Consider the following 27,084-nt stretch of genomic DNA (forward strand, 5'->3'; position numbering starts at 1 on the left):
TTCTGTAGAGTTGAAATAATGATAATAAAAAAGTTCTCCACCAGTTTTTTTCTTCCTAATATGTGGAGTTGAACAGTAACAGGATGCCCCAAGACTAGTCTCTTCTTCCTCCCCCTTCATCCATTTACAGGCTAGAGAAAACTATGGTAGGGATTTTTAGAGGGAGCTAAAATTAATGGTGCCATTATTTCTAAGATACTGTGATGGGTAGAGTTTGTATTGTTTTTAAGGTATTGTGAAGGCTACCCAGAGTCTTGGATCGATGCATTGTAGGTGTGGAGTACATAGTTCATGGGATCAGCTGTTTTCTTAGCCTGATAAACGTTTTAAAGACAATTACTCAATTTTAATATTTAAAAAAACCCACATGAATTTGGGCCAATGAATGAAAATGAACAATATTGTATTTTTCTGGAAGAAACATCAAGATCTACATTTGGTGAGCAGATTGTAGGGAACTTGTGACAGTTATGTTTCTACAGTTTAACAAAATGCCGCAACAATATGAAAGGGTAGAGAAATGATTAATATTCATAAGACAGATGATATAGTTATTAAACCATCATATTCAGGCATGGGTGTCCAAAGTTAATCACCTAATTCTGTACATGATAAACACATGTCTAGATTTTCAGAGGTGCTGAACTCGCAGCCCTCATTGACCGTGAGACAAATTGTGGGTGCTGTGCATTTTGAGCAAAATCTGTTTTTTAAGCTGTTTTGAGATTTCACATCCTGGTAAACAGGTTTTGATTTAAACTGTTAATTTAATATATAGCTTGTTTGTACACAAAGATGAAGTCAGAGTACAATTGTCTTCAATTATAGATATAAATTACACCTAACAGTAAAACTATTAGAGTGAAATAGGAAAAAATATAGCAAATTGAAATACAGTATAAAGCCATGTTCTTCATACTATAAAGTAGTTCCAGAGGGGTAGCCGTGTCAATCTGTGTACAGCAAATACAACGAGAGTTATACTATAAAGTGATATTTTATATGTTGGCACTTAATGTTCTAATAAAACTCAGAAAGAAACAAGAAATGAGCTAAAGATAACACTTCTATACTTCAGTATGTTAGATGGAAAAGAAGTCTAAGATAGAAAATTTTAATCAGAACCATGGTATCAGTCCCTCTTGGGCTCATGTTTTCCAGGTGCATCAGTAAAGTACCCTATGCACGTTGTCATGCTATAGGTATCAGAGAACTAAAGTATTAAAACTTGTCGATACCTTCCATTCTTTGTTATTCCTTCAAAAGCTGTGATGTCACTAAATCTATACTCTTTCATTTTTTTCCCTCATGGGTAGTGCATGTATTGATACCTCTAGTACTTAAATTATGGAATGATTAAAAAAAAAATTACCCACTCATTTCTTTTCCCTCTCAATGAATTTATTTTGCAGGGTCCTTGAGCCCACGCTCCAGCCCAAGCCTGGATATCTGCACTGCAATTAAACAGCCCCACAAGCCTGAGTCAGCTGGCATGGCCAGCCACAGGTTTTAATTGCAGTGTAGATATACCCTATGTTTCTCTTTTGTATTGATGAAACATTTGGTCATAGGATGAAGGTGTGGAGAAAAAAGCGACAGAACCCATTTGTTGTGGTACCTAGTTTGGTTTTACATTTCAGCATATCTGAATTAGTAGGATTTGCCTTTTTCAGAAAGAAGCTTATAGTTTAAAAGATGAATTTGGTCTATAAGAATTAAAGCAGGTTTCCCATTGAAGTGAAAATACTTGAAAAAAATACTTTTATGTCCAATCTTGGACACTCAGGTTGTAAGTATATGAGGAGGAGGGAATAACCTTTTCACTAAATTCATTGTGTTTCTCTTTCTCTTTAAAGTATGGATTGCAAAGAATTCTAGGAGATGAAAGAAGCCTTTTACTACTAGCAAGAGCAATTGATCCAAAGCAACCAAACATGATGACGGAAACAGTAAAAATACTTTCTGCCATTTGTATTGTTGGAGAGGAAAATATGTAAGTAATGCATTGAAGAGATATTATTAACTAATATACCTAAATTATTCCGTTTTTATCTGTTCCTGTGTTCTGTGTGTTTGGCACGAGAAGACACTTCCAAACGTTGAAATTAGTTTTGCATGTTGTAGGCTATTATGTTACTCTTCACTTTCTTTTGTTGTAGTATAAAAAGAGGTAAACTGGTGGCCAGTGATAAGGTAACTTAAGTCATTCCTTTTTAAAATGTCTTTAGTAATCTTTTCCTCTCCTTGTGCATTGCTTTTAGTTTAGGGGAAAAGAAATGAATTGTTAAAAATAACCAAACAGGTTGTCCCGGGAGTGGATTGGGGAGATGGAACCCTTTATTGCCTGCTTGTTCCACCTCGATGCCGGGAGTGAGCAATGAGGGGTTACTTTACAATTCTTTTATTCATAACAGTATGTAAATGTATACATTTCTAGCAACTCCCCCTAGACCCTTATTTGGTTACAATGACACCTATAAAATGAATATTAACTACATAATCAATATAATTATACCCACCCCTGTTTGTTGTTTACAGGATTACCATACAGAGGTCAGGCATATCACCTTAAAACCTATAAATTTTACACTAACATTCTCTGAAGTAAAGGTATGCTAGGGGGAGAGGGAAGATAAGGCATTCTTTCCACCAAGGCCTTGCACAGGAGTGACAATAGTTATTTTATTAACCTCATTCCCAGCGCAGATGGCCAGGAATGGAGGAAAAGAAGAGATTAGACTCTAAGTAGAATTCGTACCAATTAGCAGAAACTAGGTTTGCCTGTGCCTTGACTCCATTCCCTGTAACTTAGGCCTGATCATTTGTCCAGCTTTTAACTCTTCAGTGTCCTAAATGCTTTACCTATTAAACACAGAGAATCGATGTTTTGATAAATCAGTTGGAATAGTTTATATATTGGAATTATAGCCTTTTATACTAAAATACTGACATATATCCCATTTACTAAGGGACCCCAAATTATTTTTTGTGTAAGATAGATTTTCAGTCCATTGTTTTTTTTATAATCACATTTGACTTTATCTGGATCATGGTGTGTGAGAGCTGTTGAATAGTTTGCTTGTATTGCAGCATTACTGATCTTTAACTTCAAGTTAAATTTAAAAAAAGTTTTAATTGTGAAATAACTACCGAGAATATGCAGCACTTCATGTGTCAGTGAAAACCACAGAAAGTCATTATTTGCTGCCAATCTTAAAATAGAGACATGGAGTTATTAGCTGGTGAGCTGTACTTTACTGCCAGAGAAATTGACAGAAAATCTAAGAGTAGATTAGAAGAGCACCTGCGTACATATGGGTCAAACCATTATGGTTTCAATGGAAGTAAATCCTATCTCTTTAACCTGTTAGAATACTTGCAAAAATTAATCAGCATAGATAAAGGTGACCAAATGGACCCAATAATTGACTTTTAATTTTTAAAATGCCTTTGATAAGGTCCCTTATTAAATAACTACATGGTAAGTGTCTTAGTCTCATACATAAAAACATATTTAAGTTTAAATGACAATCACAGTGAACAGCTAAGTAACAAGCAGTATATGTTCATATCCAGTGTTGATACTGGTGTCCAATGTAAGATGGCACTAGTATTTAAGTGATAACAGATGCAAAACATTAAGTTTTTCTCTGAATTTGTACAATTTATTTCATTTTTAACCAAGAAGACTAATTTAAAAAAAACGCTCAACAGATTCCCCATATATCTTGACTGAATTTTCATTTTGAAGTATCCTAGTCATGCTGAAGTCATTAAAAGTTATTTTAATACCTCACATGGAAGTTTTAATGTACAATTTATTACATAGTTGTGGGGTTTGAGAGTGATTAGATAGATATTTAAAGGGGAAGACTGAAAATAGGTAAGCTCTCTGGTAAACTACCTATGAATTCATCTCTCTTTCTCAGTCTGGACAAACTTTTAGGAGCTATAACGACGGCAGCTGAGAGAAATAACAGAGAACGTTTTTCTCCAATTGTGGAAGGGTTGGAGAACCATGAAGCTTTGCAGTTGCAGGTAGGTTTGCTGTATCTTTGAACATGTTCTAATTGTCAGATGTCTAAAATTCATAAAAAATGGTAACAAAATGAAATCAGCTCAACTGTTTCAGTATCTTTCCGTTGTTTTTCAATGTAAATTTGTGCCTTTATATGTTTCAATATAAAAAAAACTCATTGTGTCGAGGGTAATTAGATAGACAAACTCAAAGGAAATTTTTTTATAACTGGCATCTACGAATACAAAATCAAGAAAAATTAAATTCAGTGGAAATATTTGAAGAGCCTTGCAGACATACAATAATTAATTGATTGTGTTAGACATTGCTTTGGTTAACATTCTCAGTAACAAAGGCAGTCTTAGAAAATTCTGGGGAATGGTAGACCCCAGTTATTACTGGCTGATCTTGAATTGTGGTGTGGTGTGCCAGTAGATGTGCAGAGATCAATTTTTTGTTGTTTGCTTGTTCGATAAGAATAAATTAACTTCAAAAGAAATTTTAGATGATTAGCTAGAATGAATGCTTGTTCCCTTGTGTTAGAAATCTGAGCTTCTCTTTTTTTTTCCCCCTGAAATAGCTAATTGAAGTCAATGGATATATTGGCTAAGTAAAGACTTCAAGCTCTGAGCACCATATAAAGGCACAAAATAATTTATTTGTGTGAAATGTGGTTCTAGTTCTTCAATGTTTGTAGTGCTTAGAATAATAATACTTTGCACTTATATAAAACTTCTCATCAGTAGATCACAAAACACTTCACAAAGGAGATCAATCTCCTTCTCCCCATATTATAGATGGGGAGTCTGAGGCACAGACGTGAAATTACTTACCAGGAGGCCAGTGGCAGAGCCAGGAATAGGACTGAGGTCTCCAGAGCCCCAGTCAAAATGCCTTATCCACTATGCCACACTGATAATCAATTGTATAAACGTTTTCTATTTCTAGAGACTATAGAAGTATGTTTCTACAGAGATTATAGAACATTTTTAATAGAGGCATTCTAAAAATTCTTAGTAATACGTGTTGGTCCATAAAAGAATAAAAAGTTCCAGTGGGGTAGCTGTGTTTATACAGCAAAAACAATGAGTCCTGTAGCACTTCAAAGACTGACGAATTTAATTTCTGCAGGCATAAGTTTTCGTGGTCTGCAACCCACTTCTGATGGCAGGCATCTGACAAAATGGGTTGCAGCCCACGAAAACATATGCCTGCAGAAATTAAATTGGTTAGTCTTCAAAGTGCTACACATTACTAAGTGGAGAAAGAAAATCCCAGAACATTTGACCTGCTTGCCTCTTTCATATAATAATTTAACCTGGAAAAAGGAAAAACACTTGTGCCCTTTTTACTGCTTCCTTGTGAGTAAATGATGCCCGTCGGTCTCTGGCCCTCCGTCCTTCTTGCATGTTTTTTTACATTACAAATTCATTTTTTGTTTACCCTTTTTTCCCTCGAAAGCTCGTTGGATATGTCTACACAGCAACTAGACACGCATGACTGGCCTGTGTGAGCTGTCTTTGGCTCGTGGAGTCAGGCTGTGGGGCTGTTGTATTGCTGTGCAGACATAGGGGTTTAGGCTACACAGCAGTGAAACAGCCCCCCAGCCTGAGCCCTCGTCGTCTGGCATGGGCCAGCCATGGATGTCTTGTTGCTACCTAGACATACCCTTTGGACAACTGGGGAACTATTAGGTTATGACATGAGAGAAACTGTAAGAGGAAACGTTCAGATGGGATGTTAGTTAAACCTTTTTGAACAGATTGACCTGTTGAAAAGTTTTTTTTTCCTAATCACTCATGGCTGAAAGTAAAGATCTTTCCCCTTTTGAGAAATGCTCACATGAACTCCCACCCCTGGAAGAATAATACCTTTGGCTCAGGAGTTTAAATTTGTGGCAAACACTATTTGCCTTCTCCCTTTTTTTTCTGGGACCTGAGTGAGTAAGAGTAGCTAGATTCCTGACAGCTCTGCTATCTTGAAGCACAGACTGGGGCCTTGAATATTTTTCTTATTGATTTTTGTTCTTTCCCATCCCACATTCTTTCTTCCACCCTTCTTTAGATTGTAGTTTGCCCTTATTTCTTGGAAATACAAACCAAAACTGGGTTTTCGGTGCATATGCTGTTGAATTTTTTTCAGGGCCCAACATTCTTGGAACCTTCACCTCTTTTCTATTTCCCAATTCTGATAGGGTGAGTCTCCCCTTCATTTCCTATGTTTCTTTTTCAGAAAGATGCTAATGTGATCACAATGAAGTCTTCTAGGAAGATACTTTTCTAGCCTAGTCCTTTGCACAATGCTACAATGTCAGTCTTCATGGCAATATGATGCTTTATCCTCAAATTTCATTCATCTCCAGGAGGAGGTTAGGCTTCGTACTTGAGCTATAAGGCCTACATTATATCTCAAGTATGAAGCCTGACCTACTTTTATGAATCACATCAAACCAATCCACCGGTTTCCACTTAAACAGCATTCAATAAGTAATGTCACACCCAGAGCCCTTAATCAGGTTTGAGGCCCTGTTGTGCCATGGCCAAATATGGAGATGGGATCAGGGATCTCTGAATTTCACACAGATGTTAAATGGATGAGAATATGATGTGTTATGACCTGCAGGTGGGAACACTCCTACCCACGTGTCTAAGACATCCAAGAAGTCTTCTAACAAGAAGGGGCTTAAGAACACCGAATTATATGGTCAATTAAGGTTAAAAACAAAACAAAACAAAATTAGAAGTGGGCCCACTTTCAGTACTTTTTTGATATAGGTAACGAAGGAGCAAAACACAACCATAGTTTTTCATTTTGTAGGTCACTTTTAAAAGCAAATTTATATTCGGAATGTTTGAATTTAAAATTATTATACTTCACTTCTGTTATCTACTCAATTTCTTTTACAGTAGAAGTTAAATGTTCATTTATTCATAATTGGAAAGGCTGTGGTAGGTCCATAATAGATCATGTATTCCTTTGCCAATTCTTTCCTGTTACAGTTTTGTTCATGGTGGCTTGCTGGACACAATGGCTTGTCCATTGGGAGAGAGCTTTCTATTAAGAATTACACTGTACTCAATTTTTTAAGGACCAACTGGGTCCCTGAAAATTATAGATCAGTGTTTCCAGATGATTAATTTCATGTCTGTCACAACTACTATATTAGATACTTCAGGTATATATACTACACAGTACTGTAAAATGGGTTAGATGGATTTTAGGATTAAATATATGCAGAAACTGAGAGCATTTCATCGACTCCTGATCCCTTAGACTTGCAGGATGGCTATCTACAAAAAAAAGACATACTCTTCTACCATTCAGCTCTGTCGAATTCATCTGCTCAATGTTTTTAGCCATTGCGTAGAACAAATTTCTCACTTCTGTTGACTTAAGACTTAGGCTTGTGTCCCTTCTTTCAAACACCAGCCATACATACAATTCTGTTAAGAAAATTTCCTTTGTCAATACTGTGCACTGAGTTACAGGCTCATATTTGGAAAGAGTGATATACTTTTAGATGAATGGCTGGTCTGGACAACATGATCCAAGATCCTCAAATGGAAATTTCACACACAGTAGCACTGCTCCTCTACCCAGAGCTAGATTGGAATTTACCTCAAGTTTTCTCTACTGCAGTTGAAAGGCATTATAAATAAATAGGGAAATAGTGATGTTCTGGATGGGCTTTTAGAAGTGCTACTGAGACAACAGTTACATTTAAAAAAAATGATTTTTTCAGATTTGCTGTAGCTCATATAAATTGACTTGAATATTCTACCTGCTGAGACATTACTATTTAAATAATCACCCCTTCATAGAGGAAATATACTTGCATAGTTTGATCTAGTGATTAGAAGTGTATATGACTTTGTAAAAGGTTATATATACAAATGTAAATAGTCTTAATGATTGAATGTGTGCAGTTGAGTTTCTTAGGAAACTAAACTGAGACACTATCTGAGAGATGTAAAAAAAAACCTAAGACTATTTAAAGTTTTTGAGGGAGTCGTATATGAATATGCTATGTTTTTAATACCATAGCTCACTGGAAACTTTTTGTTGAATTCATGTCTGTTTTATATTCAGACTTGTTCTTTCAACCAGGACATGCAATACTGGTTTGGGAATTCTTTTAAGTCTGAAATACAGAGCATGGTGATATAAAAGAAGCTGGTTCATAACGTAACCATTTTTTTTCTAAATGGCTGGATTGGGATTTCAGAGAAAATTTCTAAGAAGAAAATAGAATAAGATATATGAAAGACATAAAGTGATTTCAGTGCAGCCACTGTTGAAGAGAACAGGTTTGAGCTCATACAAGTTTGAAGAGGTGTGAAGATATAGCCTTAACTAAAAGAAAATCCTTGGACTGAGTGTCTGGATGGCTCACTTAACATAAATTTGGTGACCACCTTTTACCAGTGTTCAGAAAGGTGCCAATGGCAAGATGCCAATGTTCTTCAGCCAGTTGGGGTATCACTAAATTGGGGAGGAGATGATTGTCTTACTAATTACATAAATAAAACATAATCAGCTATTATGAAAGTTGCTTTATACTGTGACCCTGAAAATCATCAAGCCACGTGTTCACTGCTGCAGGATTGTCAAATGTACAGTATCATGTATGATGGACACATTCAGAGACCAGAATGACCCAATTCATAAATAGCAAATGTCAAAATGTTTATAGGGTAGAGAATATGCAGATATCTCATAAATTCATTCAATAGCAGTTGATTTTGGAAAATTTTACCTGTGTTTAGATGACATGATTATGAATCTTGATAGAAATACATATATGTGTTTGTACTTAACAGTCCAAATAAATTACTCGTTGAAAAATGACTCTTGAAAGCCAAGAGATTCCTTAGTTATATTGAAAATAGTGTTTTGTATACAAGTTCCATCTACTGTTGTGTTGTAGCTTTTCTTCTGTATATGTGTATGCATAAGGTCAGTAACATTTTTATAGCTGTGATATAAGCAGTTATGGATCTTTGCTAGCCAAGTTTGTGATTATGAAGAGTTGAGTAACTGAATAACTTTTGGAGATTTATAGGTTAAAAGTCAGAATCCCCAAGGAGGTCCAGCTAGTGGGGGATTTTTGCCCATATTGTGTGTTAGCTCTGAATCATGACAGAGGGATGAAGTCCAGTCCTAGAATAATTTTTTCTAGCTAGGATAATGATTGAGTGCATGACCTTTCCACTGAAAGGCTAAGGCCCTATGACAAAAATAACTTCTGTAATATTTACACAACAATATGAAAAGCTAGTTCTCAGTTGAAGAACTGAAAGCATGATTATAATCTTTAAAGGTCAAGGTCATACTGCAAGACCATCCTGTTTCCTTGCTGAATAAAAGAATACTAGCTGCACTCAAAACTGTAACATGAATTATGTTTTTAATAGATGTTTGCATATTGAACTCCCAGGTGTGTTCGTTGTCAGAAGTTAAAACATACATTTTTAGAAGTAATGTAACTTGTTTTTACGTGGGGAGAGTATTAATATCGTGTTCAGACTAATGCAAGAAAATTCATTAAAAATCATAAATCCACATGTAAACAGAATAAAATGCTACATTAACTCTGTGTTATGCTCACGTATTGGGGGTTGAATGCTTAATGTGAACTTTCTTATTTTGATTAGTTTCTCCTGCACCTTAATGTGCTCTGAACTTTCGTTGTTAAAATTTATGTATGTGTTACACAAATAAACAGGATGGAGAATATTCCTCTGTTCAGTTGTTCTATCCAGTCCACTTATAGATATAGTTACATGTATATACGTACTTAAGGCTATGTTCCTGCCATTATTGCCAAACACAAGCATAGTGTCTGCAGTGGCAGGTATCCAGATATGCTGCAAGGTTTATCTGGTGCCTGGGAGATATTGCCATCATTGGGCAGGCTGTCCCAAGTCAGGCCACCCCCATACTGCATTGCACTTTATACTACTGCTAGCAAGAGCAACATGCTCACTGTAACTATTGTTGACTAGCATTTGCTGGTTGGTCAGCATCCATTCTCATCAGCTAGTCATGCCTCTTTAGGTTTTGGAAAACCCCATTGAGATAGGTAGGTTTCTGTACCAAACCACTTTGCATGCTATGGCAGGATGCCATCCAGCTGCCCACATACACCACTGCTCGTATGTCACAATATAAGCTGCTTTTTCTCTTGATGCACCTGCACACCCAGGGGCAGTATTATAACTTGAAAGTAAAAAATAATAATTTTTTGTGACTCTAAAAATATTTTTATAAAGAGAAAGCTGATTCCAAGTCATATGAATTGCATGTTTTTTTTTTCATTCTACTAATCAAATGTTGTTAAAACAACTTAAATTTTACTTTGGGGGAAAATGACCACGGGTTGAGAATCCATATGCCCAAGTAGAATTTGTGAGGGGAGGGCAAGTTATTTATTGAAAATTTGGTAAGCACAAAAATCTTCATTTGACGAGTCCATTCGGATGGGTATTTTTACTTCTACCTTCTACAATTAAGCAGGCTAAACTGTAAAATACGAAGTCTTGCAGTCATCTTTTGCTTGCTCTCTCTTGATAACTAAACATATATGGTGTATACGTATATGATCTCTAGCTTTATGGCTTGTTACATTATAGAGTGTAGATGAGATAATTCACTTTAGATGTCAGTTTATCATTTATTGGTGGTCATGTCTGAGAACATAAAACCACCTGAATGGAAGTTGATAGATAAATATTTCCTTTCTACATTTTTTTCTTTCAATGGTTAACCTCTCACAATAACCCCAGGTAAAGATATTATTATATATTACTATTCTATATTACTACATACCAGCTGGAGAAACCCACCTAGTTTCTTAATTTTAATATTCTGTAATGTATTTGGCTATCAAATGAATATCATATCATATAATGCTATAATCCTGGTATTATAGTCACAAACATACAGATGTTAGAAAGGAAGTTCATTTTCAAGGTTTTTTTCCCCCCAATTTTTGTTATTTCCTTGATCCAAATACATACACTTGAGCAAAGGTACAATTGCAAGACTCATTAACTTGATTCTGACGAAAATGTTCTCTTTACTTGTAATGTACTAACACAAGCCATTAATCCAGAATTTCTTCTGGCAAAAACAATCATAGCAGATGGCACTTTTTCTCTCTATTACTATCCGATTGGACATGTACTTCGGCTTGTTCAGTCATGTCATAGTTGTAACATAATAAGGATCACTCAAGCAGACACAATGATAATATAGTTATGGGCTTGTACAGTATCCATAGCCTCTACCAGCTTGCTACAGCTGTATAAAAAGTTGCACTTAGCCAAGGGCTTTTCAATACAAATTTAACACGTTCCTTAAGGTGTTTGAGTAAAACTAAATGGTGAAAGTAATTAAAATGGAAAGAGTATTTTTCATCTGTTGCTTATTTATTTGTACCATTTATTTCCCCGGCTGCTATTGGTTTTTATGTTGGTTCTGCTTTTACTTGCAGCTAACATCTTTCACCAAACTTGGAATTTCCCAGGTGCCCCCTTGCATTTTTTGTGTGTGTCAGCACTTTCAGCATTACATTATTGCCTGCCTGTTTTAAAATAAATCAATTAAAATGCACAGCTGTTCAATTAAACTGTGTTAGTAGCCTGAGACTTCAGGCATTTTCCAAAATGCTATGCAGAGGTAATGCAAAACACACCTGGTGATTAGCATTTTGTTGATTGTCTTGTAATCTCCAATTATCAGAAAAACAATGGGAAAATGAAGCAAGTCCTGCAGCATGTATATCATTATCAGAAAGAAAACTTGAACCCTTCACTAGCAATGTTATTCTGTATATATTGGCCATAGCATTTAATGTTGGCAAAATGCACAATATTTGCTATTGGATGTACCTGCTTAGACATTAGATCCCCCTTCGATATGCACACCCTCTCATCAACTGTTGTGAATGGCCTCATCCATGCTGACTGAATTTACCTCCTTAACACTTGCCCTCCTCACTGATGTAACTCATCCATCCTTGCATGTGTATATATACCTACCAAACTGAAATTTCCACTTCATTCATCCGACAAAGTGGGTTTTTGCCCATGAAAGCTTATGCCCAAATAAATGTATTGGTCTTCAAGGTGCCACATGACTCTTGCTGTTCTGTTTAGGACAGTTGTTTAACCATTATAATATGAATGAAACATAATGAATCTGCTTATAAACATTAGTGAATTATTCAGATATATGAATAACATATTTAGGGGTAGCCTGAAGTGTTGCAGTAGGACCATCACCCTTGCTTTTAATGGACTGAACATTTTGCTCTTCTGGATTTCATTTATAAATGCAAAAATAGCTATCATGTTTAGTTAAAAGCAAATTAAATAAAAGAAAACACCATACCCAGTGAACAAAATGTTTGTGTACTTTGGCTACATTATGGATACTGCATATAGACGAGGAGAAAAGGTGCCAGATTATTTCTCTTTTCTGTGTAATATTTCATTAAACATATTTAAATTATATCACTAAATTATAGTAAATGACAAATGTGTTCTCAATTTTAGCAGTTAATACAATTCATATTATGCAGTGTAATATTTATATATGAATCTCTGGTAATTGAAATCTTGTTGAAATTTTCCCTAAATACATCACAGAGAGAACTTCTTTAAAAAATAGGAATCCACTGGGGGGAAAGCCAAATCTCATTATCTTTATCAAGGAATTAACTTAAAATCACACATGCATGCAAACAAAAAGTAAAAACCAAAAACTGTAAACTTCTTGTCAAGGATTCTTTAAAGCATTAAGCTTAAAATCAAACCAACCTTTCAATGCTTGTCAGTTCAAATGGCTGATCTTGCACATTTGTTTCACTTATAAATAAAATTTTCAGCCACTGTAAAATTATTAGGCAGTACTGGATTTTAACTGTTACGTGTCCCAGACTTTTGCTGAACAGTATGATGAGGAACATGTTTGTTGTTCGTTTGCTATATGCCATTATATTTGGTCAGTACGTTTAAATGTTTAAAGACAAAAAGGATTTATTTGCTTGTATGTAAACTGTGTGTGCTGAGAAATATATTTTTAGTAAGTTAATATTTCTAATTACAGGTGGCTTGCATGCAGTTGATAAATGCCCTTGTCACCTCTCCCGAAGATCTTGATTTTAGGATACACTTGAGAAATGAATTTGTGCGCTGTGGACTGAAGAAAATATTGCCAGTAAGTTGTTATTCACTACAGAAATTCAAGTAATGATTATTAACCACAAGACTAAGTTCTGTAAAACAAAATAAACCTGTCTGAAGCAGCCTGGTTGAATTTAAATACTTTAGTCAACTCTCAGAAATGAACAGGTGAGTGAAAAATCACAGTGCCAATAATGACCCACCTGCCAAATTCATTTTCATTATCTCATATTTTAGTGATTCTTTGCTTGTATTTAGGACCTGGTAATATTTTAGTAGTTTTTAATAATTTTATTCTGAACACAATAAGAGTTTATGCAAAAAAAAAAAAAAAAAAAAAAGGGGGGGGGTACTGAACAGAGAAGCTTTAGGAACCTTAATTTCTTGCTTTTGCATATCAGCATAACACACTCAGAAATGAATCAGTCTGTTACTGTGACAGTCCTAATGGACTTTTTCATTATGCAGAAAATGAACTTACCCTTTGTCAGATGAACTTCAATATCTATATAACTTTGAAATCATATGGTCATATATCTGCTTTCCATTTAAAATTATTTCTACGATTCCATAGAATCCCAGTTTTTCTCCTTGCCTTCACTCCTCTCGAACTTAAAAAAAAAAGAAAAAAGAAAAAATCAGCCAGCCATTTAAACGCTTTCTTACCTTGGAGATGACAGATATTAACAACAATATTAACAACATGTCTGCTCTCCTTCCTACACTTTCTAGCCCATAAGGACTAATTACTAAGTAATCATCTCCTGAAAAAAAAATTATGAATTAAAACTCCCTTATACTGTCTTGGTGGGTAGTATTGGATGTTCTGAGAAACTATTTTGCTGAGAAACATATAGGCGAAGGAGCAAAACACACTGGCGAAATACTGGAAACATTTATTTTTGATGAAGTATCTTTATGAGCTTATTGAATTTTGCAGTTCCTTGATTTTCAGAGAAAAATGTTTCCTGTTTTAAACATAATTTACAAACAAAGAGATTACACGAAACACAATATAGAAAATAGGGATTAGAATGAAAGTCTACAATCACCCATAATTATTCACATCTGATATTTCCAAAAATGATCTGTGGCATTTCTAGGGCACCAAATTCAATAAATGGGGAGTTTTTTGTTTTGTAATTTTTTTTCTTCAGTTACTGTGGGAAGATTTTTGCAAGAAATACAATACTGTGCTGGATTGATATTGGAAGTGAACTGGCAGGCAGTGGAAAATACAGAGAACAATTGTACGTGGGGTTTTTTGGGTGTTGCCTGCTAAGAAAACTGTCTGCCAAACTGTATGCAGATGGAATTGTTCCATCCACTGTCAGGCCCATATAATGACTTCCTATAGTCCCCTCTGCAGGTAAGAAATAAACCCATCGCTGTGGCTGAGTCTTTGAGAGAGAACAGATTAACGCTTTCTGGCAAAATGAAAGCTGTGTTTGTTAACTTAGTTACTATGTGGGTAGTAATAAGTCCAATAAGAACCTGGAACTTCATACTATCATGAACAAGAGTAAATTGGGGAAGTGGTCAGTACTTGGCCAACTCCTTTCCCACCAGCATTACTTGAACCTTCCTTTGGTTCATTAGTGCTAGCTGTTTTTTTGGGGGGTTAATCTCATTCAGGCATGATCACATCGTTGTAACAGATTTGATGCTGTTTATTAAAAGACAAGTGGGTGTCACTGTTATTTTTCTAGTCATGGAACTTGTTGGGGCATCTCTGCGTCTCTAAGATTTTTTGTACAGTAGGGAAAAAGATAGGAACAGTAGTTCCTGTGTATTGTAGTTCTCTGATCCTGTTGAAGAGAAGTGATTTAATCCATTGTTGTAACAACCACTAACACCTTTTAAATGCATCAGCTGCTTCTTGTAACTGACTGCATTGAAGAGTGGGGGATTGAGCATACGCACTCACATCCCCCTCAGATAGTGTGGCACCTTGAACAGAATGGAATATAGACTTGTTTTCTTTTTATGGCTCCAATGCAAAAGAGCCATATGAAGGAAGCTGTCTTGACTCTTATTGAATTAAAAAAAGTTTAGCTTGGAAATTGACTCTTAAATGCAGCCTTGAAAGTTGTTTTTTCAGGTGGCGGTGGTATCATCTATAAATCTCGAGGAGATTTAGTTTCACATTGTAGTTGAGCCAACACAGAGAAAAATCTTTCCTTCTGAATATGAACATTAGTAACAATACAAGATCTACACTGTAAGACTTGCCACAGACTCTTGGGTCATTTGTCAAGATCCTAATAGTTCTGTTTAGCATCCCCCAGGAAAGGAGGATCCAGTTGAAGAACCCACAAAAATGTCATTCCACTCCTCTATCCATCCCTACAAGTTACAGAATTCTCAATGAAAATCAAATAACCTCTCTGGTGAAACAGTCGCGTAACACATGCTTCACTCTTTGTTAAGGAAGTGACAGCATCAATATGCTTGTCAGTTAAGGTATTTCAAGGCAGACTTCCACCTAACATATGTGGCCCAGTGCTGCTCACATTAAAGAAAGTAACTAAACTACCATTGCCTTGAATGTGTATAGGATGGACCTTTTAGTTTTTCCTGTTTTTCACTCAGGTAACTCAGACTCAAGGTTCTTTTGTTTTCAGAGATTTGAAACTTCTTTGAATGCTTGTTTACATGGGTTCTGCTTCTGGTGTGCATTCCACCCATGCACTTGGGATCAGAATGATTTAGCCAGTAGTTTCAGTTGGCCAAACCTGCTCCCTTGATGACCTGGAGCCCTTCCCTGCTCAAGAGTATAAAGGGGGCAAAAAGACCAACTAATCCTCAGTTCCTTTCAGTGACTTCGGTCTGAGAAATGGACCTAGCTAGCAGTCACCAATTTTTTTCCAGTTGTGTATTTTAGTATGATTCTGTAAATAATTACTTATTTAGACAAGATTAAGTCCCTTTGACAAGGCTTCAAATATTTCTATGTACCTTCTTCTCCAGGTTATTTAGTTGTGATGCAGTGCAAGATAAGTCAAAACATGAGTCCTTCAGAACTACTTAAAAGGAGAAGGAGCTAAAAATATTGGACTTAGCTATCCTTCAATTTCTCAGAGCAAACTATCAGGTCCTTCTAACATGTTATGATAATCTTATGTGGAGTAATATTAATTGGTAAGGAATTTAAATCTTGATCTGTAGAGGGGCAGTTAATAGCTAAATCTCCCTACAAGCTTCCCCTCATGCTACTGATGTGGCTTCAAGGTTGATGGCAGCCACAGTTACTATGCAGTGTGCATCATGGCTTCAGTCTTCCAGGTTGCCAAAAGAGCTTCAAAGTATGCTGGAAGGACATCCCCTTTGAAGAAATTAATCTCTTCTGCTCTAAAACTGATGAGTTACATATATTGGAAAAATCTTGTATCACATTATATTCATTAAGGCACCAATAGTCTCCCATACAAAAAGAAGCAGTCTTGATGTCATATTCAACTGAAACATGCTGTGTGGATCCGTTTGCCGCTGAACAGAACAAGAATGCAAAGTATTTGGTTCCAGGTGAGGACTGAGCCTGGGTTCTCCAGGAGATACCTTCTTAAACACCTGGAGAGTCAGCGTGTGTTGCATGCTTATCAGCCCAATTTCTTTGATACCATATGTGTTAAAGAAGGTCAAACATACCATGGCTTCAGTCATTCTAATGGCTCCATATTGGACCAGGCAGTACTGGTTCACAGACATCAGAAATCTGTCGGTCACATCTCCAATATCTCTACCTCTTCTATTGGACATAATTCCTCAGAACTGGATAATGTTTCAGCAAGATTGGTTGTCACTACATCTCATTACATGGAAACTGTCTGGCTAACAGACTTGAAGAAAAAATTACTCTGTTAATATACTAAGCATATTGATTCAGAGCAGAAAGCAGTCTGAGGACAACTGATAATGAAAATATAGAAGCATTTGTCATCCCAGGTTTACCAACTTCCTCTTTTCCGATAAGAGACTTGAATCTTCCATATCCTTTAGTATCTTAGTAGATAAAAACTTTAAAAACATTTGGTTTGTTGCTAAGCTCATTACACATTTATTAGACTGCTATTTTTGCATATCCACCAATTCAAGACCATAGTTTTTTTTCTCATCCTTCAGTCAAAAAGTTCGTTAGAAGTATTCTGAGAGTTTTTCCTCTTCCCACCCCCAAATCTTTGAATCTTAATGTGGTACCTAAAAGTCTGGTGGTGCCATCTTCTTCTTTCCCTCATCCCATCAGCTGGGGTTGGGTCATCTTTCAAGCATCTGCCATATTCATCTATCAGAAACGTCACTGAGGTCCCCTTGCTTTTACCATCTTCTTTGAAGCATATCCATCACTTCCTCTGCTCTGCTTGGGGGTCTCTTTCTTAACATCCTCTTCTGCTATGCTATTTCACCAGGTTCCCTTCATTGATCCTCTGTATATGCCTGTACAAAGCAAAGTCGTGCTTCCTGGACTTGGCAGGTACATCATGAACTTTGACTTCCATCTTTTCCATTACAGACTTTGATTTCCATCTTGCGTTTTGAAATCTGTCTCTTCATGTAACTTCTCATGATGCAAAGACATTTCAAACATCTTTAGGTGTTAAACTCGCATCTTCTTTATTGCCCGTGATTCTGTTTTGTATAGTTGGGCTTTCTGTCTCAGTGGCATTTGCTTATCTGACACTACTTTTAAAACGTTACCTCATGGTTTTCCAATGCTCTGCAATCGGATTGTATTTCATGTTCAAGCTTGCCATCCTCCATAACCCAGCAGCCAAGGTGCTTGAACTGGTCAGTCTCGTTCAGTCTTATTCCAGTAATCTGTCTTCAGGTTCTCTGTGACACCTCTGTTGACTCAGTTTTAGTCATGCTCATTTTCATCCCAGGCCAGTTTATCTGGTCCTAACATTGGCTAACCTTTTCCTATTGAGGATGCCCTTATTGCTATTTCATCTGCATATAACATCTTCCTGCCTTTTCCCCACTCGTATCTTCCTGCTGACAGTCCAGCAATATATTAAATAGCAGACTTAAGGCTGACTTCGGGTGTAATCTGACTTTTGGTTAAGAGACTTTGCATTCCAAAATATGTTCAGATCTCTGTTTAGGTGATCTATATATAGGCAATCACCATAGTTATTAAATCCTCAGGCACTCCACATTTCCTCAGCACTGATGTGAGAATCCTTCTGTCAACTTGATCATATGCCTTTTTCAGGATTATAAAAGCCCCCATGCTATCTTGTTGGTACCTGCACTGAATTAGACAGCTGCCAACAAGTGGAGCCTAATGTGATGCCTGATACTGTGTAATGGAGAAGAAGAGAAATGCATCTTAGAAAATGAAGAATGGTATAATACAATGGGACCTGGTGAAATGTAGATCTGGTGAAAATCTTGGGCGGGAGAGGCATTAAGTGGATGAGCAAAGTGCTTAAAGCCATATGGCAACAAAAGAAAATTCCCAAAGACTGGTACAAGTCTAACCTGGTTCCAATACACAACTATTTCCCTTTTTTCATTCTGAAAATTGACTATTTATTCCTATTCCTTTGTTTCCTATTTTTTAACCAGTTATTGATCCAGTGGAGGATCTTCCCTGTTATCCCATGACTGCTTATTTTGATTCAAAGACTTTGGTGAGAGACCTTGTCAAAGACTTTCTGAAAAACTAAGTACACTATATGCACTGGATCACCCTTGTCCACATGCTTGTTGACCTCCTCAAAGAAATCTAGTAGGTTGGTGAGGCATGATTTCCCTTTACAAAAAACATGTTGAATCTTCCCCAACAAATCGTGTTCATCTACAAGTCTGATCATTCTGTTCTTTTTAGCTGTATGCCATTGTGCTGTAATTGAATGGGACTCTTTTATTTGACTGTTTCTCATCAGATCCTATCCATATTTTATCCTCTTGCAGCCTCTCCTCCTTACTAGGATATATAGAATCTTCATTAATATATACTCCCATAAAGGCACACGCGCTCTCTCTCTCTCTCTCTCTCTCTCTCTCAACCATGTGCTCCTCCGAACCTACCAGCTTTCCCCCAGTCCTTCATTTAAAAACTGCTCTACAACCTTTTTCGTTTTACATGCCAGCAATCCAATTCCATTTTGGTTTAGGTGGAGTCCATCCTTTCTCAAAAGGCTCCCCAAATCCTAATAAATCTAAGCCCCTCTTCCCTGTACCATCGTCTCGTCCACACATTGAGACCCTGCAGTTCTGCCTGTCTAACTGGCCCCATAAGTGGAACTGGAAGCATTTCAGAGAATGCTACCATGGAGGTCCAGGACTTCAATCTCTTACCTAGCAGCCTAAATTTGGCCTCCGGGACCTCTCTCCTATCCTTTCCTGTGTCATTGGTACCTACATGTACCATGAGTACTGGCTCCTTCACAGCACTACACATAAGTCTGTCTAGATGTCTTCAGACATCCTGTGCACCTGGCAGGCAAGTCACCATGTGGTTCTCCTGATCATCACAAAACCAGCTATCTATGTTTCTAATGATCGAGTCCCCCATTACTATTACCTGTCTTTTCCTAATAATTGGAATTCCCTCCCACGGAGAGGTATCCTCAGCATGAGAGGATACCATGACATTATCTAGAAGGAGGATCCCAAATATGGGATCGTTTCCCTCTGTTCCTGTTTGATATTCTCCTTCACCGAGACTTTCATCCTCCTCATCAGTACACAGGCTGTTATACCAGGGGTGGGACCATTCTACTTCGTCCTGGAAAGTCTCTTCTATGTATCTCTCTCTCTCTCTCTCTTAGCTCCTTCAGTTCAGTCACCCTGGTCTCTGAGGGCCAGGAGCTCCTTGCACTGAACGCATGCATACACCACCCACCCATAGGCCAGGTAATCATACATGTTGCATTCAGTGCAATAAACTGGATAGCCCCGACTGTATTGCAGGATTCCTGTTGGCATTTTCTTTTTACTCCTGCAGCTGTTACTTTTTTTTATTGTTTTGTTTTTTATGGGAGGGGGAGGGAGTTACTGTCTTTAGTTTACAGAATGTTAGTAAAGTGTATCTACCCCCCACTCTCCCACTGAACTCCATTGCAATACTCCCCTGTTGGCTGCCTCTGGTCGCTTAGGAGTGGGCTTTTTAAGGCCCCATTAAGATGCTCTCAGCCTTGGATCAGCACACAGTGCCCCAAACAAACAGACCACAGGATATACTTGAGTCAAGTAGCAATCACAGCACAAAGGCAAACACACGCACACTACAGACAACAAACTCACCCCAAGGGTCACATAGGGTTTCCTTCTTCACCTGGAGAACTCCCTCACAAAATTCCTCTATTAGCTGCCCCTGTTTGCTAGCCAAACTACAAGTATTACTGGCTGCTCAGCCCTTCAGAGGCAGTTTAATATTGCATAAGTTCTTCCAAAGGTATCAGTGGAGAACCATTGTAATAAATCAGTCCTTCTGCCAACATTTTTCTTGTGCTTTCATTTCAGTCAAAACATGACATAAACTGGATCTGCTCCCTGAGATGTTACTTTCCATTTAGAAAAGCTATAATTTTTTTTCTTTTGACACCACCTCATGAAATGACTGTATTTCCAAAGGAGCAATATCAAAATAACTCTTTTCCTGCATTTCTGTGTGTTATTCCTCTGGTGGCCTGATGCTTGAGGCACAAATTAAAGCTCATTCAACCAGAGCTGAGGCAGGGACAGTAGCCAGCCTCAGGTCAGTTACAGCAGCTGAGATTTGCATGGCAGCTTCTTAGAGTTGATTGCTCATTCTCCAGGAGGATTATTGCCCTAGAACTGCGTTCAGAAGATATTTTAAAGTAGCTTCACCATATAAATAGACTGTTCCTGAAATTAGAATCTTATGGGTATCTGTGTGCCTATTTTGTCATATTCTTCTGAATCTGGCACTCTGGATTTGTCCTATAAACAAGAAACACCTGCACATTAATTGAAATTTATATTTTCTCTAGTTCCTTATTCTTGTTCTGAAGGTGGTATCTTAACTCATTATGGTCTTAGCTTTATAGAGATGACTGACACTCTGTTTTTTGAAAGATGATCTTCATGGAAAATACTATATTAGTATTGAAAGAAATGAAAAATGCCATGTATAATTTCTTTTACTGGGAGATGATCTGTGTAAATCCTTATCTGTTAGTTACTCTCCTGGTGAGAATCTGACCTTTTAGATTAGTATGGTTACAGTAGTCCAAAAACGGGGGAGGGGGGGAAATCTGTTCGTCCTGAGGCATAAACCTAGTGTAAGAACTCGAATACAGAAAAAATAGGGATGCTGTGCGTTTGTCACAAGTACATTCTTAATGTAGTTGTAAAAACCTAGATAAAAATGCACCAACAGTGTAACCGGATGTTCATAGTTTTTGTAACCACATACACACACCTTCCTTTTAAGGATAAATATAGTATATTTATTTGATTTCTGTGAATTTTTAATGTGTGAAAATCTTAGGTTTTAATTTTTGCAACAGATATGCAGAAACTATTTACATATCCACTAAGAAATGTATAATTATTAATGTAATGTAATATATAAATACTGCTTCACAACAAAACCCTGAGGATCTATTTTTCCTACAAGATTTGACAGCTGACTGACAGCTGAAGTGGAATGTGATATTACATTTAATATGCAACGAGTAGTTTGGGTGTGATAAATTGGATATTAATGGTGATCTGACAATTTTCATTGTAAAGTTTTTTTCTTTTTATATGTGAATGTTCTTCATTGAAGAGAAGTTAATCCTAACAATATCAAGTCAATGACTATCTGAAAAATGTTTTTCTGGAGTAATCTGATCTACTTCCTTACCAGGCTTGGGTTACCTTTGCCATAATTTTTATTTTAAAATGTATATCTTGAGCTGAGCAGTTGAATTCCCCAAGCAAATAGTAGCGTTGTTAGTGTAAACAGGTACTAGCCTCTGCATTTAATAAAATGAGGAATGCTTATGTTAGAGACAGATAACAGAGCATTTGTTTCTGACTTTGAGCGGACCAATATCCAGTCAAGCCTGGAGTTGATGGATTGATACTGGGCTGTGTTACCCAAAAGTGAAAACTCCCCTTTGAGACTGAAGGAAATTTATCATTGCCATGCTCAATACCTTACAGTAATCTGAAAAAGTAGTTCAAAAGAAATTTTAATGAAAATACCATAAGAATATATATTCTTATAAAGCAAAACCCATGAGAAAAGGGTAGATACCTCAGCGCACCATGCCTCACCAGAATGGGACAAATATTGTTCTCTGAGCGGTTTCGGAGGCAACAAAGAAAGCCGTGTGTGCAAAGTTAAAACCGAATAGATGAAGGAATGCCAATATGATGCAAGTATTTTTATCTGCTCATGCTTATACTATATTCCTGCCCATGTGTCAAATAAGAAATTTAAGTTTTAAGGAGCAGCAATAATTTCCTGATGGATATCTGTGATACTGGGAAGAAAACATGTCCAATTGTCTAGCATTTAACTGAGATTTCATCAGACAAATAAAATTGTGTAACGGTGATTGCAAATGTTACATCTTGACTAGATTAGTTAAATACTTATATTGTGAGAATGGGTAGGTAGTAATAAAGAAAAGCATGGATAACACTTTCTAAAGCATCTGAGTGACTTAGGCTCCTAGGTCCTGTTCTAAAAAATGATTTAGGCACTTCAGCTTTTAAGTCTCATTGAAAATTAGTGAGTGTATAAATTACTCCCAAAGCAAGTTAAACTCCTAAGTCATTAAATCCTTTTGAAAATTTTACCTCATATCTATAAGTGCTTAATTAGGTTTTTTACAAGCACAGTTGAGAGTTTGGTCCTCATTGCCACAGTGAAATAACTTAATGAAAGCCTTGAATCTCCTATGTAATAATATGGTAGTAACAGAGAAATATCATTTCCAGAGGGGTAGCCATGTTAGTCTGTATACAGCAAAAACAACGAGAGTTCTGTAGCACTTTAAAGACTAACAAATTTAATTTCAGCAGGCATAAGCTTTCGTGGGCTTCAGCCCACTTCCTCAGATGCAGTTGGTAGAAATAATACAGCGAATATTGGCAACATGTATAGGAGGCAACATATACATACCCATAATTATATCCATACGTGCTTATGCCTGCTGAAATAAAATTTGTTAAATTCAAGTGCTACAGAACTCTCGTTATTTTTAGAAATATCATTATTCACCTCAGTCAGGTCTTTTGTATTTCCTGGTCATCTTATTCCTACTTTTTCACCATCTTGGAGTATTCCCCACTTGTGATTATTGAATGTCTTTTGAAAACTTAACTTAAATTGAGACATAGTAAAAGACAATCAAGGTGATACATTAAATCCAAATCATCCCTAGTGTGGCATGCTGTGAAAGATTTGAGTTAGGAAGGAAAAAAAGTTAAATCTTTGTAGTGCATGTGCATTAATGTATTACAAAAGAATCAATGACTGAGTTCTTAGCTAGTAATTAAACATCAGTTTGATGAGGGAAAACTGTTTAATATGCTTCGAGAAGTACCATGCGGGAAATGAAGCTGTGCACTTTTAGTACTGTAAAGCCTAAAACAAAACAAAAAACCCTAATCTTTTATTATACTTTTTTTATAATCTTACAGCAGTGTTTGTATATAAAAATAAAATAAAATAAAATGCTCTTGCCATACTTGGGACTCTTATGCCTGAATATATCAGAGCAATTTTCCTCTAATATAGTCGGTTCTTACCAATATTTGTCAAAGGGGTATATAAAATTCTTAATTTCATGTTTCCTTTGGGTGTCATATAATGTTTTCTTGCTTAAACCAGTGTTTTCAAAATGAAATTATTAGCATTTAGTTTACTGGTATTGATACTCTGAAACCAGTAGGTAAGGTAAGTTTCTTGTCTAAACACATAAGGAGTGGGGAGGCAGTGTTCTTGCCATGACATTTTTTTCTCATTAGACTCAGACCATGAGCTGTAACCTGTTTTTTGGGTTTTTTTAAAAACAAAGTTAAATTGATCTTCTGGTCAGAGTAATATTGTGTTGCAATTGTATCTTGTACTAATGTATTTACTGAAGGAAAAAATGCTGCTTAAAGAAACATGAAACAAGTGAAATGAAAATGTTTCAAATGTTGTGCCTTTGAAAATTAGGATCTAAAAGAGAAAGAGAACGAAGAACTTGATATTCAGTTGAAAGTGTTTGATGAAAACAAAGAAGAAGATTTGATTGAGTTGTCACATCGTCTCCATGACATCAAAGCTGAAATGGAATATCCTTTAAAAACTCACTAGTTTATTTTAATGTTCATATATATTCTCTGTAAACGTGAATTAAAATATTCTAGGTTAAATGGATTGGTTGCCACAGTTACACACCCTAGAGCCCATAATTTGTTTCAGGTAGATTTGTGTCCAAGTAACTTTTTTATTTGAAAAAAATGTAATATAAATATACCAATAAACTTAAATACATGTTAGTTTACAAGTCATGGGGGGAAGTAATGTTTCATTTAAAAAAAAGAACTTCCATTAAACGAGTAATTTTCCTCTGTCAGGTTCTTATAAATGAAGACAATATAAAATTAGGAAAAATGATGGATGTAATTCAGTCGTTGATGAAGTCCAACACTTGATTATTTTTGGTGTTCAGGAGATTTTCTATGTGTTTGATAGGCTGGCCCACACTGTTTCTGCGCTTTTATTAGATAATGAATTGATTTGTACAAAAGCAAAATTCTTTAGTGGGTTGGTATGTACTCCTGAACTTTAGACCAGTCCTGTAACATTAACCACCGATCTTACCTGTCTTGCTGTGGAATAATGTATAGTAGACAAGATTGTGATATGGGGACATTCATAGCATTATGTTCCAAACTGCCAGCCATATTCTCCTCCCTTTGTATTCTCCTCCCTTTGTATGTGGGTAAAAACTTTGGGTGTGATTCTCAACTTAATTGTACTTTGAATAAATCAATTGAAGGTATATCTATATAAAACTTGTATGAGAGCAGAAACAGGCTTTTAGTTTGCATCTTTACGGAAAACTTGAGTTTAATCTGGAATGAAAAAAGTTAACTCAAATCTGTGCAGTCTGTTCCAAAAGTTCCTAGGCCTAACTACTGCCATACCCATGCTGTTTAAGAACACTCTTCTGTTACTCCATATCACTCTTTGAGCCTTTCCTTGTAGGAAGTTTTGGGACACGTAATAAGTAGATCTAAAAATGAACCTTGTCCCCCATAACTGATGTAACAAATACCTGAGCACGCCCCTGTCCATTGCTTCTCTAAGCGTCGGTATGGGATATTGGCTTACTTGATTATCTTATTTACCATAAGAGATACTGCTTGCTACAGAGAGATCAGTGTGAAGCAATAAAGTTTGCTGCCACACACATCTGTATAACCCCAATGATGTAGCTAACAAACCCGAGCATTGGCTATCACTGTCTGGTCCTAGATAAGGCAAATGTACCCAATGTTTCCTTATGAATGCCCAAATTAACACCAGGGGTATCACCATGTCATTTCCAGTGCAGTGAATGAGACGCTCTGAAGAGTACAAACTTCTGAGGCTTCCCTTGTAAACAAATATTGATGTGAGCGGCTCGCACTATATTTCCAATACGATTTAATGGCAAACCTGCAACATAGTGTCTCTAAGTTCCAGCTCTGAACTTTGTTTGAATTTCAGTCCTGCTGTGTATACAGATCCAAATGTTCACATGGGGGCTCTGAATTATGTATTCTAAATAATAATAATATAAAGGAAAAATGGCCAGTAAACTAATTGAGATCTGCAACTAAACTTCACAATTGTTCTGTGTTGTCCTAAGTCCCATCTCCTGACTTGCTGGTTGGCTTGAATGTACTAGTTGCAGCACTAGTCATGGCAGCATTGATTCAAAGTAAATGGTCATGGTTGTTCCAGTACCAAACAGAAACCAATCCACCTTGTGAATAGTAATTAGTAATTCTGTTACATCTTTCCAACATGTGCCACACCAAAACTTACCTCCAGGTGTCACACAGGAGTTGGCAGGACGTGGATTCAGCTGATTGGTATGGTGAACTGGCACCTCTTGCATTACTGTGGTGGTGTTCAGAATTTTTTTTTTTAAGTTGTTAAGGTGGCAAAGAAAACTGAGTTGAAATGAGTATAATAAGTGCCAAGAGGACTATGAATCAGAAAGCTGAAAACAATGAGTCCAAGGTGTCACGTATCCCATTCATTTTAGTGGATATTGACTCAACTTGGAAAAAGAGGAATCCAGATAAAATCTTCCAGATCTCTGGTAATACTGTGCTTTCTCTGACATTGGCTGTCATTTGTCAAGGTTCGGTAGGAAAGGAAGCATCCTTGCAAAGAGTGGCTTCCAGTGCCAGTACTTGAGGCCTTTCTATATAAGTAAAACCGTGGGTCGGTCTGTCTGTCTATAATTCCAAGAATGTTCTCGATCACAAAACAGTTCACATTGAGCACTTGCCATATAAATAAAAAGTTTTGCCCGACTGAAGAATGATAACATTAGACCATCCCACCTCTCTAGAAAAACTAATTTTTCAGCCTTTCCCACCAAACCATCAGTGAGCAGAATATGCAGGAGGATGAAATAGATTTTTAAACAGTAGGTGGCAACATTATTAGCTTCTGACTTTAATGGGGGTGGGAGAAGGGCACACTAACTTGCCCAACTCCCCAAGTAAACAAATAAAAAGTAATAAAAGGACAATTATTTGGGTCCAATGCAGAGTTAAATGGCCTCACAGTTTAAATAACCAAAATTCAAGGTTGGCCCTTTTGAGCTTAACCCCTAAATTCAAGCTATCTCAGAATCCTTTAACTTTCCTTTATGAGGGGGGTGAGGGTAGACATGAAGGGTACCTCAGTATGCAAAT

The 27,084-nt window shown here is 36.6% G+C and overlaps 1 protein-coding gene across 1 annotated transcript in view; it reads left to right on the plus strand.

The window, feature by feature from the left end:
* Positions 1-27,084, plus strand: part of DIAPH2 (diaphanous related formin 2) — a 735,565-nt gene that overhangs the window by 166,819 nt on the left and 541,662 nt on the right. The window contains 4 exon segments of the mRNA XM_067548390.1: positions 1,857-1,993; positions 3,930-4,038; positions 13,130-13,240; positions 24,338-24,456. Coding sequence (XP_067404491.1) covers positions 1,857-1,993; positions 3,930-4,038; positions 13,130-13,240; positions 24,338-24,456 — 476 coding nt within the window.

The sequence above is a fragment of the Emydura macquarii genome, unplaced genomic scaffold (assembly GCF_026122565.2).
Source record: "Emydura macquarii macquarii isolate MOO-44397 ecotype Brisbane River unplaced genomic scaffold, CSIRO-AGI_Emac_v2 contig_1253, whole genome shotgun sequence".
NCBI classification, from domain to species: domain Eukaryota; kingdom Metazoa; phylum Chordata; order Testudines; family Chelidae; genus Emydura; species Emydura macquarii.